The sequence below is a fragment of the Alosa sapidissima genome, chromosome 14 (genome assembly GCF_018492685.1).
Source record: "Alosa sapidissima isolate fAloSap1 chromosome 14, fAloSap1.pri, whole genome shotgun sequence".
Classification (NCBI taxonomy): domain Eukaryota; kingdom Metazoa; phylum Chordata; class Actinopteri; order Clupeiformes; family Clupeidae; genus Alosa; species Alosa sapidissima.
Window position 1 is genome coordinate 11265016 of NC_055970.1, and position 19275 is coordinate 11284290.

Genomic DNA, 19275 nt, shown 5'->3' on the forward strand with positions numbered 1-19275 from the left:
TAGCACTTCAAGGTCGCAGGCTGCTTGCACGAGAGATGTATTAACCCATTTCAATCTTGAAGCTATATTTAATTTGACCATAGGTATTTCAAACGTGTCGCCTCTTTCTGACACTTTCAACAAGAGACATGGAAACGTGACTGATTATTTTATAGCCTACCTTATGAAAAAAAAAATGTCAACACAGTAGGTTGTGTTAAATGTTTTATGTGCTAACTTTCCATATTTCCTTGAGAGGCCATCGGTAGGTGTTTTGCTCGAGAATATGAACCGTTGTTTGATAATGCAATTCCTCACTCGTCACTTTGTAGACATTTAGTGCCATAATTTGTAGCATAGGCCTACTGTCAATATGCTGCCTTTAGCCTTCTGTCATGTTAGGCTATGTTGTTTTAATGTATTGTATTGTTTTACAAGAAAAACATTGTGGCAGTGGCATTTTAAGAACTTTATTAAAGTAGGCTGGATGGAATGGATGGGAGGCTAGATGGTCCCTTTTGGTTATGGTGAATGATAAGTATAAGTATATATACTCTTTTGATCCCATGAGGGAAATTTGGTCTCTGCATTTATCCCAATCTGTGAATTAGTGAAACACATTCAGCACACAGTAAACTCACAGTGAGGTGAAGCACACACTAACCCGGAGTAGTGAGCTGCCTGCTACAGCGGCACTGTGGGAGCAATGAGGGGTTAGGTGCCTTGCTCAAGGGCACTTCAGCCGTTCCTACTGGTCGGGGTTCGAACCAGTCCGAAGTGCTAACCAGTAGGCCACAGCTGCCCCTGATGTCAGAAAAGTCCTTCTCTCAACATGAAGACAGATATGCTTTGGTTAACATGAGTGATGAACATATGTCCCTAACGACAGAAAGTAAGTGACTGCCCATTCAAATAAGGAATGAAGCCAGCTCAGCTCACACACCTTGCCACTAAAGGTGAACTTTAAAACACTATACATATTCCACAGTGAATCAACAGGTTTGTGGTCTCAACCTTGGTTTGGTTTCAGTTCTACTGGTTTAGTTTACTCATGATCTCCCTACCTTCTCTATTCCCAGTTCTGGATTAAAGAGCTATAAAGATAGTAAATGATCAACAAGGGGAAGAGAAGCAACACATTTCCACTCTTGCTTTAACTGCTGTTGGTCTCTCTTGACTGCCTCCAACACTTCATTGCCATAACAGAGATCTCAGCTTTTGTATCTGACATACAGTAGTCTTCTTCCTTTTTGCTGACCTTCAGTAAACACACACTATGCAGAATAAGGATGTGACAACCACAATGAGTTAGTGAGAGAGAATATGACACGAGTGGACAAGTAATTGTGAGATGCAAGCTTATCTCTCTCTTCTCTGTCTTTGTTCTCTGTCTGGCCGCTCCGTCTCTCACAATATGACTCTCACCTTGCTCTCTCAGTGTCTGTCACTTTCTATTCAAACCAGAATTAGTCAGTTATAAGACAAACCACAGTCTCGTCAAAATGACCCTGTTGATGGTTGTATCAGGCCTGATCTTAAGTACAGGCAAATTGTCTGCTACAGCTGAGAGAGTCCCTAGAGTTTGGGTGGGACAGCAGTCAAAGTTTGCTATCTCTCCCCCCCCCCCCCCCCCCCCTCTTCTCTCATTAGGCTCCAAGGCAAGGCTACTTATTCTGTAAACAAGAAAGCTCCAAACCCAGCTATCACCCTCCCCTTGAGGCTCTCACACAAAAGAAAATGAGCTCTTGCTCTTTTTAAAGAAGACTGGGAGTATGAGGCATGGATTTAGGTCAGGGATGAGGGCAAGTGAGAGTTTCCTTACAATACAGTGTGGAATTTTAATGGTTTTTTTTTTGTTTTATATCATTTTGAGATATACTTTTATACATTTTTCTTTGCAGCATAACTACTCTTCTGTTGTGTCTGGTTATGCCACTCATGGTAAAACACAGTACGGTGAGACCTACAGGTGAAGCACCAAATTTCTGCGTCTAATTCAGCTTTAACCGTTTAACGTAGAAACTTCTTTCAAACTTTGTAACGTAGGTCTTGAAAAGGACACTTGGGGAATGTATTTTTCACTTTTGTAAACTTTATACTTTTTGAGATATTAATAAAAAAACAAGCATATTTTTCCCAATAGACTTAACATTGGGCTGATGACATCACAATGGGCTAATTAACTTGATTTGCACCTGTATCAACTTCCAGCTGCTCAACTAGGACCCATCAAAGGGCCAGTTAAACTGATTGCACCTGTATCAACTGCTTTTTGTTCAACTAAGCCAACTCTCTCTGTGTCTCCCATTCTACAAGGATATAAGGCACATTCCATCCAACTTTCTATCCATTCATCCTCTTCAAACCATTCACTCATCCACCCGTTAAACTATCCACCAACATCCATTAAACAATCTGCCTATCAACATCCATTCAACTTTCTGTCTATCAACATCCATTACACTATCTACATTCAACTTTTAAACTATATACTCTGTCTCAGGCTTTAAGCATACAATCTGGCTCTCTTAAGATTACATATTCTGTTCAACTATTTCCTCTGCCCACAACTGTTTCAAAATAAATGTCCTCACTACAATAATTTAATTAAATAATTTAACTATTTAAACTACTCAAATATTTAACTGTTTAGCCATTTCAACTGTCAGTTGTTATCAACTCTGACTCCTGCCAACTGTTTCCAAATAAAAGTTTGTTTTGCATCTTATGTTAATATACAGTATGTTTATATTTTCATGCACTGGTAATTTCCTCGAAATGACATTTTCTAGTTCTTCTTCTAACGCTTTTTGTGCGTTTAATGCGGCTTCAACCGTTTAACGTAGAAACTTCATTCAAAATGCGTTGCGTAGGTCTTACTTAGGTGACTTCAGTTATGTATTTTTCAACTTTGTAACTTTTATACTTTTTAAACTATTAATTAAAAACTACTAAAATTTCCCCATAGACTTAACATTAGATTATGACATCACAATAGCATCGTTAGCATTGTTAGCATTTTTAGTAAAACTGCTAAAAATTATTAGCTAAGTTAGCTAAGTAACATGGTTAGCATTGTTAGCATAATTACTATTTTAGCATACCTGCTAAAAATGATTAGCTAAGTTATGTCACATGGTTAGCATAGTTATTTTGTTAGCATCGTTACCATTATTAGCATTTTTTTAACCGGTTAGAAAACATTAGCTAAGTTAGCTAAATAACTTGGTTAGCATTATTAGCTTTGTTAGCATAACTGCTAGCAAACATTAGAGCCATTCCAACAATCAGTTATCGTTAACTATCTACCTATATAGAGCCTTTAAACTATTTGTCTATCAACACACATTAAACTATCAGTCTATCAACAACTTTTAAACTATCTACATTTAATTTTTAAACTTTCAACATTCATTAAACTATGTGTATCAACATTCATTAAACTATCTGTCTATTAACAACTATATCTACATTCAACTTTTAAACTGTCAACTTTTAAACTATCAACTTTTATTAAGCTATGCAACCACCGTGTCTGTCCTAGCGTCATTTTCATTTTCATTTCCCAGGAATTACATTCTCTAGTTTACATTGATCTTCCACTTCCCCATCAAGTTCAGACAGGTTTGTCTACCACCCAATGGCGTACATTTGGTCTGAGCTTTGGTAAGGACACAACAACCATCAATCTCAATGTTGTACTCTTTGGCACCAAACATTAATAGACCACATTTTTATATTCAGTAGGCCAGTAGGTATATATAAATTATGAACTGTGTGTAGTTATTATAAAGTGTTACCAGAATAATAATCAGAAGTTTCCCCTTTCCTGTGGTATACATCTGCTTCTGCCCTCTGTGTCTGCTACTAACATGAGAAGTACCCTGTGCCGTACACACACACACACACACACACACACACACACACGAGAAGTACCCTGTGCCTTGTGTCCTCTTACCCTGTGCTGTGGCACTTTCATGCATAAGATAAATCCCCATTTGGTTTCAGGCAATTAAGCCTGTCTAAACTAGTTGTCCTGGAAACGTACACATCAAAAATAATATGAATGAGTTCACTAAAATATGGGTAGGAAAAATTTTGTAATATCAAAATATTGGTCTGGACATGTCTGTACTTACGCCCTTGCTACCATCCCTGTCAGTAAAAATGGCCTCCTGTAACTATTTTTTGACACTAGATGGCGTCTGACATTGCTTTAGAAAACAACTCTGCTCTCATATGAGGTGTAGGTTTCAGTGCGTTTGTATTCTTCTAGTTGAATAAATACCAGTATTTATTTCCTGCTACTGAGACCTCATTCTTACATGAGGATTGAAGCCTTTGGGAATAGCTGATGTCAGCATGCTGCTTAGAAGGCAAGTGTTCTTTTTGAACATGGAGGTAACTTTTGTTTTAAACTCATCTCGTTTTTCATTATGAAATTGTTACAGTATTATGGTAAATCTTGTGATGTATTCACTTTAGATATATGTTGCACAGGCTGATGTGTGTGAAAGGTAATTCCAAAGAATGACCTTAGGATAGGATTGTGCCGGGAGGTGGGGGTGGGGGGGTGAGCTGTGTGCCTGTTGGGTTGGCTGAGATGGATGCCTTATTGGAGCGAGTGGATCCCCTGAGCACCTGTTTGCTTGCAGCCTCGCCGCATTCATGCGCATTTCCATTCATGGTCTCCTCGCGCAGTGTGCTTGCTTCACAGGTGACAACTAGGATGAAGGGTGACAGAGAGAGGGAGAGAGAGGGAGAGAGAGAGAGAGAGAGAGAGAGAGAGGGAAAGGAGGGAGTCTTACTGCATACATGCACGCTGCAGGAGAGTGGGTGGGCTCTGTCCCTTTGCATGTACAGAAACAGAGACAGAGAAGTGCCAAGCAACAAGAGGGAAATATCTCCATAAACGTGTGTGTGTGTGTGTGTGTGTCTGTGTGTGTGTATTTATGTGTCTGGATAGAGGATTGTATATGTACTATTGTACATCCACCCATTAATGTATATTTTCACATGAACATTTTACATTCTCTTTTCACATGTAATTTTTTATGTATATGTGCATGTTTTCCTGCATGTGTGTGTGTGCGTGTGTGTGTGTGTGTGTGTGTGTGTGTGTGTGTGTGTGTGTGTGTGTGTGTGTGTGTACATGTGAATGTGTGAGTGAGAGAAAAGGAGAGAGTGTGTGAATGTTGTGTGTGTGTGTGTGTGTGTGTGTGTGTGTGTGTGTGTGTGTGTGTGAATGTGTGAGTGAGAGAGAAGGAGAGAGGGTGTGTGTGTGTGTAACAGAGAGAGAGAGGGAGGGAGAGCTGGAGTGTGTATGAGGAGCAGAAGGCTGTGATGAGCCACACTGGGGATTGTAACAGGAGAAGCCAGCAGTTCAGACTGCAGCACTGTCATGTCGCCAGGCAGGGCAACATTATGACTGGGTGAGATTGCTCAGAGATGTTCAATCGTGATATCTGTTCATCCTCTACACACACTTTCACCCCTCCCTCCCTCCCTCCCTCTCTCTCTCCCTCTCTCTCTCCCTCCCGCTCTGTTCCTCCTCTTCCCTCCACTCCGTTGCCAAGGCTACAGAACAGACACCTAGCTACCTAAACAGTCTGCAGTTTTACCCTATCCAGCAAACAAAGAAATAAAGACACCAATGCCAGAGACACAGAAATACCTGCCTAGCCTTGCCAAATAGAGATCAATAGTCACAGATGGAGAAAGATACAGATACAAAGATGGAGAGAAATAAATACAGGAGGAGAAAGAGGGAGAGAGAGGAAGAGAGAGAGAGATAGTAAGCAGCATCAGACTACTCTCTCTATCCTATTAGTAGGCAGAGCATTGAGTTGAGGGGGAGGGGGTCTGTCTGGCACACAGAGTGGAGTGGGGAGAGAGAGACCGATAGAGAGAGGGCGAGAGCGCGCGTGAGCGAGAGAGAGAGAGAGAGAGAGAGAGAGAGAGAGAGAGAGAGAGAGAGAGAGAGAGAGCGAGCGCTTTGCCTCTGCTTCGGTGGCATCATCTCCCGCCTGATATTCAAGCGCTACCTTCCTTTTCTCTCCTCCTCTCCTCCTGTCTCTCCTCCTCTCCTCTCCACTCTTCTCTTCCCCCTCTTCTCTGGTCGTCCTCCGCACTGCTTTGCGGCTCTCTGTGATGTGAATATAAATGATGCTCCATGACCCGTCGCTTTCAGTCCCTCCATCCACTCCCAGCCGATAGGTAAGAGAGAGTGTTGATGCATGTGTCATTATACACATCACTCTTTCTTTCTCTTTCTACCTCTCTCTCTCTCTCTATCTCTATCTCTCTATCTCTCTCTATCCCTCTCACTCACTTGTGCTCACTCTTCTCTTTCTCTCATTGTTTTTGTTAATAGGCGTTTGGTTCTCTGTGCATGGATGCTTTTCTGTGAATGTGTGTGTGGATGCTTATCAAACAGTGCAATCTTCAATGAGCAAAGCAAGTCAATGATCTTCATGCCTTATTCATTGGGAAGTGGGGGTGTGAATGTATGTATGGAAGTGTATGCACTGTACTGTATATTTGTCTGTATGCTTGGTGTTTATCTTCAGTTGTGCGCAAAAAGTGTATGCACAGTTAATAATATTTTCATTGATATTTCCTAGATATCAACACATGTGTTTACAGGTGTGTGGGTAAAGTCAATGTTTACATGTACAGCAGTACAGTATAGTGCATTGTTGCTCAGGCTCTCAGTGCATCATTTCCCTTTGTAAAGTGGCAATGTTTTTCATCAATGTTTCTCTCTTATTGTGGGAGCTGTTGTTGGGCTTAGCATATGGTACTATGCTTAACAAGAGCCCATTTTATTATCAGGGCAACCCCCCCTCTCTCTTCTTCTAGCTTTATCTCTCTCCTCTCTCTCTCTCTCTCCTCTTTGTACACACAAACATTGAAACAGTACATTCACACACACACACACACACACACACACACACACACACACACACACACACACGTTAAAGGAGTACAGTACTTGGCAGTCAAATGAAAGAACATGGTCCATTGCTTTTCAGATCAGGGAGGTCAGCGTGTGTTATGTAATTGAGAGAAAATTTCAGTGTGTCACCAAAAAATCTGATTAATTTTTTAAATGTGTGCGTGCATTTGGGAGAAACATCTGCAGAGACACTATTTCATAGAATAAAGCCAGTACTGCTGGGGGAACGTGTATGTGTCATATTGGTAGTGGAGCATGTCCACATTATGCAGTAGTGCTTTACTGTGCTGTGTGCACTGATGTGCTGCATGCCTCCCTCTTCCCCTGAAAACAGATATACAGTCTCCATCATTGCAGACCCCATTGATTCAGCTCAGCACGTTTTCACACGCGGCATCGTAATCTGAGACCGAAATCTCCTGACCACTTCAAAATATGAGCCTCCCACAAGTGGAAAAAGAGACAAATAATGGAATTTTTTGCCCGACCTCCTCTTTGTGACAGATGACACAGAGGGTAACAAAAAAGAAGCCGTGGCTCCTGGTGGCATTCATTTCCATCCAGTGATAAACAGACAGGCCCTCCTACAAGTCAGTGTCATTCTCTATCCATCAGGAGATGGAGGCAGGCTTCATTAACTTATTGCTCTGAGTGCAGACCTGAGGCGCTCATCTCCTGTTCTGCCATCATGGGGAACCCTCTGGGTTCCATCCAGTCACTGTCAACCTAACTGTGATAATCAGAGGGCTCGCTCCCCCGCCTCCATTACGACATGTCAGGAGCTCTGTCTGTGATATTATGTAAAAACGTACACTGTAGCCTGGGGTTGCCCTTCAGTAGGTGATAATGTGTGAGAGCATCACTCTGGGACAGAGAGAGAGATAGAGAGATAGATGCAGATTTGCCTCAGCTGTCATGAAAAACTAATCCTTTAATGCACGTCGCACTGCCTCCTTCAAACAAGCTCCTCAAACGAGATTTCACGTCAACAGGCCATTTTTGAACACACATAATGGGGTGTAGGGAACAGGAGCTCCCTGTGTAGCTGCCAGATCGTCACCAAGAGCTCTAATCATTTGTCATTAGTATTAGAGTGGTAGTGGCCAACACATCTTGGTTGTTTTTATTTCGCAGTGTTTAATTCAGCCATGGTATGCAAAGTTTTGTTTTTTTGTGGAATTTTCTTATTTCTATATTGGAGTAATTACTTGGGACCCCAGGGCTTTGTTGTCTTTCTAAAGTGAGTCATTCATATTCAGTTTACATTTTTGAGCAAACTCTGTCGAGCCACTGATTATGTTGTGTCAGTTATGCACTTAAGACAAAGTATAAACTGGTTAGACACCTGCCTCTCAAGACTTATTCCTCTGATTCCATTTTCCCCATTCCCTGGACATCCTGATGAATTGCATGACAAAGATATGTCATACAATCAGTGATGCCAGTAAGGCGTTACTAAGTAACGCGTTAGTCTTTTAACCACTTCTTTCGGTAGCGAGTAATCTAACGCACATACTATTTACAAACCAGTAATCAGATTAAACTTACTTATCTAAGTCACTGTGCGTTACTATTTTTGTCATTTTCCTTAGTAAAAAGATATATTCTTTCCTTTCTTCTTGTCTCGAGGATTAACGTCATGTAGGCTATGCCAACCTTTTCAGCATGAGGACAACTCACGTGTAAAACCACGCAGCGACACAAACGCAAAAAATGGAGGGAGGAGAAAGATGCACATTTTATACAGTCATTATTTTGAGTTTGTGTCAGCTAAACATGACAACATTAAGGTACATTGTACATTCTGTGCTGGCGACAAAGTGCTGTCTAGCTAGACATCCCAAGTCTCCCGAAGTTTTGGGAGTCTCCCACATATTGATATCCTAACGCCCGCAAATTACATAAAATCTCCTGGAACCTAGAGCGAACAAGAGCACGCAAGCCAGACCGGACCTCAAATCGCGTGTGCATCTGAGTTTAACGCGCACACAACGGAGAGAGAGAGGAGTGGTGCGTGTGTGCCTGCAAGCACATCCAAGACAGAGAGCATGGTCTGTTTTGCTAAATCAACCAATCAGTTTTCAGTGTAGGTGGGCTTAGCTTATATCTCTTTTCTCCCGAACAGAATTAATCAGTTCAGTTAGTGTATCTAGGAACAGGAGCGTCATGGCAGAGTCAGTGCCCCTCAAAAAGTAACATTTAAGACCCATTTCACATCAGACTACAAAAAGTGTACCCAATTGTCTCATAAGAGTAAAACATAATGATAGTCTTGCACACTGCACTGTGTAACAGTGACTTTGCATTGCTCATGGCGGGTTAAATGATTGCAAAAGACTTGTTGAGGTGAGTTTAACAAGTGTAATTTCATTTGCATATTACTCAGGCCTATACTAGATGGCTAGTTGCCAAGGCTACATGAAAAAGCCAAACTACCAAAATCTAATCTAATTTACTATCACAATTTCTATCAATAGGCCTTCCTTATTTGGTGTACTGACTAGACATTATTGAACAAACATCTGAATTTCAGTATCTAAGTAGGTTAGGTTGGGATGTCTTCTATACATTGTTGGCATTACTGTTAAAATGCACTTCCAGTATAGGGAGTATTGGCAAAACCGGTTATCATTTTTATGTTGAGGCGGTGGGAGTGTTGTCGGCAGCTGCTGAAAGTAACTAATAAAGTAACTTGTAATCTAACTTAGTTACTTTTAAAATCAAGTAATCAGTAAAATAAATAAGTTACTTTTTAAAGGAGTAATCAGTAATCAGATTACTTTTTCAAGGTAACTGTGGAAACACTGCATACAATGAATCGTGAACTTTGATCCCTACAAGCAAAATAATAATCTCTGACCAATCTCTGGAAGATGGAACTTTCCTGTCATTTAGATTATCGACCTAACCACGTATTCTTGTGGTGTGAACATCAGCTTTAACACAACAGTTTTGTGAAAAGAAACAAGACATGTGTCATATGTACTATAAGTATCCATGCTATTGGTACTCATTTGTCTGTGGGCTTTTGTTCATGTGGCTATTGTGCCGTCAGTGGAAGAGTGAAATCAAAGTCTATCAAAGCCTATGCAAACAATGTAGCGCTGCATTAATCACTGTGTGGTGTGTGCTTAAAGACTATAGACCCTTTCAACAATAAAAACAAAAACAATGCTTGAACGTTCTATTTGGGCCCCAATCTACTTCCTCTGCATTAAGATAACATATGGAATGTTAAAAAGGAAGTCTTGTGGGGCCAACTATGATGCTGATAATGGAACTCTCTTGAAAGGGTCTATATGAAGAGAACAGTGACGAGTGCAATGAGCTGCTACGATTGCTGCACGCCCCCGGCACCTTCTGCACTGTAGGGTCCTCTGTAGGGAGTATTCTCCGCAGATACAGTAGCACGGTGGCAGAGCTATCTAGGGATGTGAGAATGAGGGACAGTGAACTGATCATCAATTTAGTGTGAAGGTACCGTGTTCACACTGACAAAAAAAAAGTGTCACACTGTTTCTGGCCAGCCTACAAGAACCCAACTGTTTAGGCACATCACACCGTGTTGTTATTAGAAGCTAGGAGAGGAGTGTGTGGGATAGCTGTTTCTGATTCATCCTCATCTCCACTGAGGAGAATATAGCTGCAGCTCTCTGCATGAGACAAGGGGAGATTTCAAGCCAGAGCTCCCTGTGAATTCTAGTGTTGAAGATGTTATTTTTATTTTTGAATTAAATTCACCATTTTTTTTGCCAGATTCTTTCGTTTAGTATTTTTTTCAAGAGTTTGTTCAGCACCTGGATGTCATGATTATAAAGATGTTGTTCCTGTTTGGTCATTTATTATGAATGTGGTGCTGGAAAAACAACAGCTGATATATTCACCCGATAAAGGCAAGCGTTCATCAACGAATCCAGATCCATAATTCATGAACCAGATGTAAAGCTTATTATTCAGCTTTTTAGTAGGTCTCTCCTCTATTCACATGCAGAATGACGTCCACTCTGTGCCCAAGACCACACAGGCCTCCCAGTGGAGTGCAGTTTTGTGTGTACACATTCGCCGAGACCTCAGGCAGGGAGCTGGTTGAGTTGAGCTGAGCTGCATGCGTTTGGAGAAATTGATTTTTAACAAGCAGTTAACCTCAAGGAGCCTGGGTTTGCAAGCAGAGCAAAGCATTTGTCTCGCGCTCTGTCTCCCTGCTCCAGTTCACTCTTATCCCAGCACTTCTTCTTGTCTCTCTTCCCTCACCCACTCTCTCATCTCCCTCCCCATCATTTCTCTGTGTGTGTGTGTGCGTGCGTGTGTGTGTGTGTATGTGCGTGTGCGTATGTGTGTGTGTGTGTGTGTGTGTGTGTATGTGCGTGTGCGTGTGTGTGTGTGTGTGCGTGTGCGTGTGCGTGTGCGTGTGTGTGTGTGTGTGTGTGTGTGTGTGTGCGTATGTGTGTGTGTGTGTGTGTGTGTGTGTGTGTGTACATTTACGCAGATGCCAGGCAGGCCCTGTTGTGTGTTTGTGTGCTGCCTCAGGGCCCACTGACTGCTCGGACTCTAGACCGGGCCCTTATGGGAACCCGCTCCTCTCCGCTCCTGCCTCCTCTCATTTAGCCTCCCAGCACTTTCTCAACAACAGGCCTCTGGAGACCCTGTGTAAATGACTACAAAAGCACAAAACAGCCAACTAACAGCCACGTCCTTATTATAATTAATCCTTATTATCTCTCTTAACAGCTAACTGTATCTGCCCGACTAATTCGGCACTGAGATATGTGTCCACAGTGTTCCGAGGTGTTTAATTTTTTTAATTTGTTATTGTTGTGGCCTTGCATAGTTATTTTCTGGTCAGTCTGATAATGATGGATCTAATGGCTTACATAACATCAAATGATGAGGTAAATAAAGCTCTTCAGGAGCAATTACACTCTACATTTATGATGATGGATATTTAGAATGATCACTTAATCAAATGGAATGCGGTTTGAAAGGATTATGGTTGAACAAAACAACAATGCGTCTGTTTCTACTCTTTTGATGTGTGTGAGTGTGTTTGTGTTTTTGTGCGTTTATGTACTTGTGTGTGTGTGTGTGTGTCCACGAGATAGAGAGTGGGGTGAGAGAGAATATGCAGAGAGAGAGAGAGAGAGAGGGAGAATATGCAGCCTTCATTAAATATGTACTCACAATTGTATACATATTATATCTGGCTTGAAACATAGACACCTCACACATACTTCCCCCCAACGACAAACCACAGTGTGACGGCAGTAACAATGCAATACAATTATATTTTCACAAGAGAGCTTCTGCCCGACCATCACTGTAAAACACCGCCTGTTCCATTTTATTTGTTCTTGTGGAACTGTGACCTGGTGGGGTTTTTTTTCTCCCTAGAGCGCCCCCCCTCTCTCTCCATGCTTCCACTGCCCTCCTCTCTGATGCCACCACGACTCCACTCTTTATTCCTACAAAAAAAGAGAGGATGCGAGTCGAATGTTCAGCTGTTCTATATGCCTGTGTTTGCAGGCAAGTGTGTCCGTTTCCCTGGTTACCTAAACGCCAGGCTCAGTCACGTCATCACTTCAAACCACCTTTACAGAGAGGGAGAGAGAGAGAGAGAGAGAGAGAGAGAGAGAGAGTGATAGAGAGATAGGGAGAAGGGGAGAGAGAGAAAGAAAGAGGGAGAGAGAAGAACAAGGGGGACAAAGTGGTTCAGTGGAGAGAGCTTTTCCAGGGGTCACTGTCTATTGTTTGTTGAACAGTGACTAAATGAATTGGACCACAGAGGTGTATGAGCTCTTATTTTGTTGTGAATGTTGAGAGAAACAGAGTGTAGCCCCCCCCCCCCCCCCTCCTCCTCCTCCTCGTCCATCTGATCGCTTGTGGAGGCTGGCCAGATCAATGGCACTGTTTGCACGGTGGAGGACGACCAAATGTGCTAAATGTAGGCAGGTGCAGAGAGCCGGTGAGTTGTTCAACCTTCGTCGGTGACATTTAACGTCACTGTAAGAAATCGCAAAAGTGGCGGACTCGAGGGCAGACCCTGGATTACTTAGGTTGGATCAGTTATTTCAGTTGTTGCTACTCACATACAGGGCATGTGAGTAGAGAGAGATAATTGTGAGAGAAAAAATCTGGGAAGAAATACAAATCTGTGTTGTTTTCATACAGAGAGGACATTTCAGCTGATGACTGGCTTCAAGTATATTGATTTTCAGGTGTGATTCCTCTATGGTCTTAGCCTGGGTGTTCCCATGCTGCCTTGCGCGCGATTTGATTCACGCTGCTAAGGCAGCCTGGAGACCATGGAGCAAATTTTCGCCTGAGATAGGGAACCAATCACAGAACAGGGGGGAAAGCAAGACGATGATGAGCGATGCACAGACGCATTTGATAGACATCCGTGGCACCCAATAAACGGATCTGGGCATTTTTTTTCAAATACGAGAAAATGAACGTTTGGTTCCCAGACCACGTCTCATTGAGAAGTGGTGGCGCTAGCCAGGCTACTATGGTCTTCTCATTTCCTCAGGTTTGGACTTTGGCACAGATAATGAGCCATGAGTCTTTCTTTTCTCTTCCCTTCTCCTCAGAACTGCTTTACAGCCACACAGCAGACCAGGCCCTTTCAGACCAGGTGCACATATCTGTCATGTGATCTCCAATCTGCACTCCTCTTGCTGTCTTTCCCAAAGGTGAGTGACTGTGCCGGCCCCATACGTTACTGTAATGGCCTCTTGCAGGATCAGTCCTTTGTGCAGGCAGCTATTATCGGCATCACATATCATATCATATACTATATACTATACTTATACTTTAAAATTATTCTCTGCTCACTGACAAAACACACACACACACACACACACACACACACACACACACACACACACACACACACACACACACACACACACACACACACACACACTCACACACACACACACATGCAGAGGACTGGACAGGACAAATGGCGAGGAGAGTGTTAGGGTCTGAATAGGACCTTGATTGAAAAAGTGGGTGGAGAGACTATTATGCATTGGGATGATGAAAGCCAGCCTTGGGAGTGTGTGAGTGAGAGTGAGTGTATATGTGAGTGAGTGGGTGTGTGAGTGTTGTGTGTGTGTGTGTGTGTGGGGGGGGGATTCAGGAAGAGGGGGGGGGGGGGGGGGGTCTCTCTGAGAGTCAGGTCTGTACAATAGGGGCCAATCTTAGCACAAAGGATGAGAGGAGCCACACCACTCAAGAGCTGCCAGCTGGACTCGTGAATGGATGTGCCTCAGCCCCTCTCAATTTCCGGAGCCCGAGAAAGAGTGGAGGAATAAATAATATTCATTAACAAAGAGGAGAGAAGAATGGTGGAGATGGAAGGAGGGAAAATGCAGAGGGAGAGAGAGAGAGAGATGGAGAGAGAGAGTGAGAGAGAGAGAAAGAGAGAGAAATAGAAAGAGAGGGAGCAAAAAAGTGGGGGTGGGAGATGAGTAAGTGTTTCCCTTGGAAAGGCCACGTGCTGCTGGGGGTAGTGACTCATCACACACACACACACACACACACACACGCTCACACATGTTCACACACACACACACACACACACACACACACACACACACGCTCACACATGCTCACACACACACACACACACACACACACACACACACACACACACACACATACTGTATATATAAAGTCTCTCTCTCTCACACACACACACACACACACACACACACACACACACACACACACACACACGCTCACACATGCTCACACACACACGCTCACACATGCTCACACACACACACACACACACACACACACACACACACACACACACACACACACATACTGTATAAAGTCTCTCTCTCACGCACACACACACACACACACACATATAAAGTCTCACACAAAGAGGCCTGTGGCTGCAACAGACTGGTGCCCACCTGATGGCCTGGGCTGCCCACAGAGTGGCGGAGGGCCGATCACGATGGGAAGCCAACCTCGGTCCAAGCGGCAGTGGCGTGAGCGTGACGACAGCAGAGCACGTCGTGACCGAGCGAGCTAGGTGAACCTCCCTACACCTCGACCAATCACAGAAGCCACCAGGTTGCTGTTGGCCTCTATCCCTTTCCTCACCTGCAGCAAGTGTGGTGGTGACCACTGCATTGTTTTGTGTGTCAGTATAGGCCACACACTGTATTCAAATATGCATTTCAATCTGTTCCTAGAGGGTTTCCGGTTTACAGTAATCGTTCAAAATCAATGCAGATAAGTTGTAGTGAAAATGTATCAGACTTTAGCGTAGTGCCGTATAAAAAATGTTTTTTTTTTATTTTTATTATCCTCGAGTTACCATTAGCTCAATATTGTTTTCTGTACCACTGGAAATGCTGTGGGAACACACCTTTATGTAGTTGAAAGGCTCTCTCTCTCTCTCTCTCTCTGTCTCTCTCATTGGTATATATAGTCATTGGTATAGGCTAGTTATGATGTTGATTACAAACCCTGGAGAATCAATCATGAGAGATCACGCGTCCATTCAGTACATAATATTATTATTTAGAAATCATATGATCCACATTCAAGTGGCTATTCAAAGAAGTTCAATTTAGCAAATTGTATGCTTTTAGCGTCCCTTGTTGCAAAAAGCCATGTACGTTTTTGAAGTATATTCATCCTAATGAAATAAAAAGCTCTAACATGTCCATGTTCATGTTCTGGTGAAGGGCCAACCACTAGCCTGGCTAACACCAAACCGATTCTAAAATCTCAATTGAGATAAAGAATCTGTCAGGGGAAATTTCATTCTCTTCCAATTTCTAAGGGGCATAGTGAAATTAAACTTTAAATTGGTACATTGAACTCAAACCAGATCTTTTCAGAAGTCCAGCAAACACATCTTTCTTGTAAATGAAAGTTTTAAGATGCTGTTGTTTACTCAGTTCCAAAGAAAATTGCACAACGCTGTGGTTTAACACTGATGCCATCAGTATAGCCATTGGCTGTGTCAAACAGCCCTGCTAACTGCACTCTGTCTGTCATCATCTAAAGCCCAGCCCATGCCGGATAAGCAGTTGTGATTGGTTACTGGGTTTTTGGTGATTTGGAAATTGGCCTCACTGTTACAGTAAGGTCTCCAGGCGGACCTGCAGAGCAAATTCAAATTTGCTAATCTCCAGGCTAGCCAATCCTGGAACCTTCTTATTTTGTGCCAATTAAAATGCAAGCATGCACACATCACAGGTTTTTATGTCTGTGTTTGTCTGTGTTTGTCTGTGTTTGTCTGTGATTTCCTGTGACCCCACACCCCCAGCAGGTGTTTGACTGACTTGAAGGATGACCCAGAATAGCATGCAGGCGTTGCCCACGGCAGACGACACACAGAAGGAGCAGGAGAGCGAGGCCACAGGTACCCCCGACTCAGTGGAGGAGGTGGCAGGGGAATCGCTCTGGGACAGGGCTTGGAGGACTGCACTGACCGCAGGGGCCTTCCTCAGCCTTTACGCCATCTCACAGATACTGGTGAGAACCTGCAGCATTCATTAGGTGCATAGGATGACAGAAATGCACGTCAAAAGGGGAATAGTGCTGTTTTTGTATAGGCTAACTTATTTGTGTTTGATCGTGATAGAGAATGGTAGATGGTTGACAATGATAAATCGGTTCAACCTTTTTGAAAATTGAACACTGTACGTTGTTCATCTTCTCTGTGTTATATATATTATTTCAAATGTGAGTTAATATACCCTTAAGCCAAGCGTAAATGTATAGTGTTTGTACAAATTAATGATGTGTCTGTGTGTTTACTTTGTGCCCTGTATCTTGAATTTCCCCTTGGGGATCAATAAAGTATCTATCTATCTATCTATCTATCTATCTATCTATCTATCTATCTATTTATCTGTCTATCTATCTATCTATCTATGTATCTATCTATCTATCTATCTATCTATCTATCTATCTATCTATCTGTCTGTAGGGAGTGTGGGTCGTGTACATGTTGAATGGATACCATGCGTTCCCAGCGGCTCATAAAGTGCTGGACCTCATGCAGTTCCTGCTCTCCTCCACAGACCAGGAGGCATCAGCCCAGGAACAGGTCTGTGTCTGGTTTCCATGGCGACAGAAGAATGTTACCCAACCATTTGTATTGAGGCAAACATGAATGAATCATTAGCAACAGTGGTAGAGTGTTTTTCTCTTACTGTGTGGCACACATAGCACAATACCTTCTAAAACTGCTGGTGAAGATAGCTGTGTTTAGAGTCTCCTCAGGTCATAGCGGTCATTGTTTACCATGGGTCCTTCTCAGGTGGAGATCTGGAGGGTGGAGACGCTATGCCCCCTGCTGGCCACACTGTTCCTTGGTGTTGTGATCCTTGGCACCGGGGTGAGTCTGTGTTCATCTTGCATTTGTGTTCACAGCTAATGTCAGGGTCTTATTCAGAAAAACAAGCATTTCAGGCATTTTTAATTGCTTTTGATTATGAGAACAAGCCCTTGGATGCATCACTGAAAGTGAAGGCAGAACTGGCTTTGGATTAAACTCCTCAGTTAGTTTTGTTCCTGCAGATAGTCTGCTGCTCCATCCACAGCTCTCAGATGTGATGCCCTGTTCTATCCATCACTTTTTCTCTCCCATCCAACAGACTCTCTTCTGCATCCGGACCCTGGTGCCAGGACCCCATCCCACCTTCCCCGATGACCGACGCCAGTCCATGAGCCGCCAGCCCTCCTTCACCTACTCGGAGTGGACAGACGCTAAGACGGACGACTTCTTTGACCTGGACCCTGTGCCCGAGACGCCCGTGTTTGACTGCTTCATGGACATGAAGGCCGACTCCGACCACGGCACTCTGAGTGTCAAAGCCGTGGGCCTTCAGGAAAGGTCAGGCGCACTGAACGAATTAAATGTTGCCCAGCTTGTGAAACAATTTGACCTAAAGACTCTGAAGAGGGCCTTTGTGTCCTCAGTAATGTTGCTATTTCACATCTAACAATAGCTGCATTCCCTCTGATTCACTCAAGCTAAATCTCAACGCAGCTGTGTTATGAAGAGAGAGAAAGAATAGAAGACATGTTATCAGCTGTCACAGAAATATTCTGCTCAAAACAATTAAGGGAATACTTCAATCATACACTGGATCGGTACTCTGACACTGTTTGTTTCTGAGCACAAGTAAAACTTCTGAGGCAAGTGTTTTATTTTGCAAGAACTGTCAGACATTCTGTGAATGTAGTTTGAGAATGGAGAAAAGGGTGGAAGGTTTCAAAAAATGTGTTTTACGGTAACAATTGTGGAAAACTGTAAATGTTCCCTTAATTTTTTTGAGCAGTGTACATTAAATGTATCCTCAAGCAGAGTTACAGTAACATGTCATCCTTATATAGCAATTTGCATTACAAATTTCATTACATAGCAGACTCTTTGATCTTGGAGAGTGACTTGCGTGGGTGTGTGTGTGTGCGTGTGTGTGTGTGTGTGTGTGTGTGTGTGTGTGTGTGTGTGTGTGTGTGTGTGTGTGTATGTCAGGCGAGGCTCCAACGTGTCTCTGACGCTGGACATGTGCACCCCGGGCACCACGGAGCCCTACGGGGCGATGCTATCCCCGCGGGATCAGACCACCCAGGAGTACCTGCAGAAGGCCTCCAACGTGCTGACCGCAGCCCAGCTGCACGCCAGGGCCCTGGACGATGCTGTGCTGCAGGCGGAGTTCTACGTGAGTCTGCATGCGTGACCATCACCGTGTGCATACAGCCTGCAGCGTGCAGTGCACGTTAACCCTGCTCTGGTGACCTGGCAGTGCATGTTAACCCAGCTCTGGTGACCTGGCAGTGCACGTTAACCCAGCTCTGGTGACCTGGTTGAGGCAGAACTCTATGTTGTTCTCTGTGGACCTCATTGCGTATTTAAATGTTCCTGGTCCTCAGAGGAAAAACAAAAACAGATATGTGCACACCATGTTCAGATAGAAGTGAATGAGAACCAAAGATACCCAGAGAGCAGTTCATGTGCATGTTTGTGTCTGTGTTGAGGCCATGGGCTTAGCACAATCAACGCCAGACAACAGTAGAGTTGCAATGCTTCACCCTTTCACTCTGTAACAAAAGCTACTACTCTCTGCTGTTTGGAGTTCATAGTGGAATGTAGCATGATATACATCACTGGCTGTGACATGTAGAACCATATTGACAATGCACATACAGTATTTGTGTTCTAATATCTTAACAGGAGACTCCAATGAACTTTGTGGACCCAAAGGAATACAGCATCCCTGGTGTAGTGCGGAAAAATCGATACAAGACCATTCTTCCTAGTAAGTGTTGCCGGACATGAATTCAGTGATGCTTAA

At 43.3% G+C, this 19275-nt stretch overlaps 1 protein-coding gene across 4 annotated transcripts in view; it reads left to right on the top strand.

The window, feature by feature from the left end:
* The first annotated feature begins 4359 nt into the window (after positions 1-4359).
* The window catches only part of ptpn5 (protein tyrosine phosphatase non-receptor type 5), a 23885-nt gene continuing 8969 nt past the window's right edge, over positions 4360-19275 (top strand). The window contains exons 1-8 of one of the 4 annotated variants that reach the window (XM_042061278.1): positions 4360-4380; positions 13525-13626; positions 16236-16444; positions 16902-17021; positions 17235-17312; positions 17572-17810; positions 18456-18642; positions 19155-19239. In XM_042061278.1, the coding sequence (XP_041917212.1) occupies positions 16259-16444; positions 16902-17021; positions 17235-17312; positions 17572-17810; positions 18456-18642; positions 19155-19239 (895 nt within the window). In that variant the 5' untranslated portion in view covers positions 4360-4380; positions 13525-13626; positions 16236-16258. Of the gene's footprint in view, positions 4381-5776; positions 6196-13524; positions 13627-14771; positions 14988-16235; positions 16445-16901; positions 17022-17234; positions 17313-17571; positions 17811-18455; positions 18643-19154; positions 19240-19275 lie in introns of those variants that run through there. The other 3 variants (XM_042061276.1, XM_042061277.1, XM_042061279.1) reach the window with 3 other exon arrangements.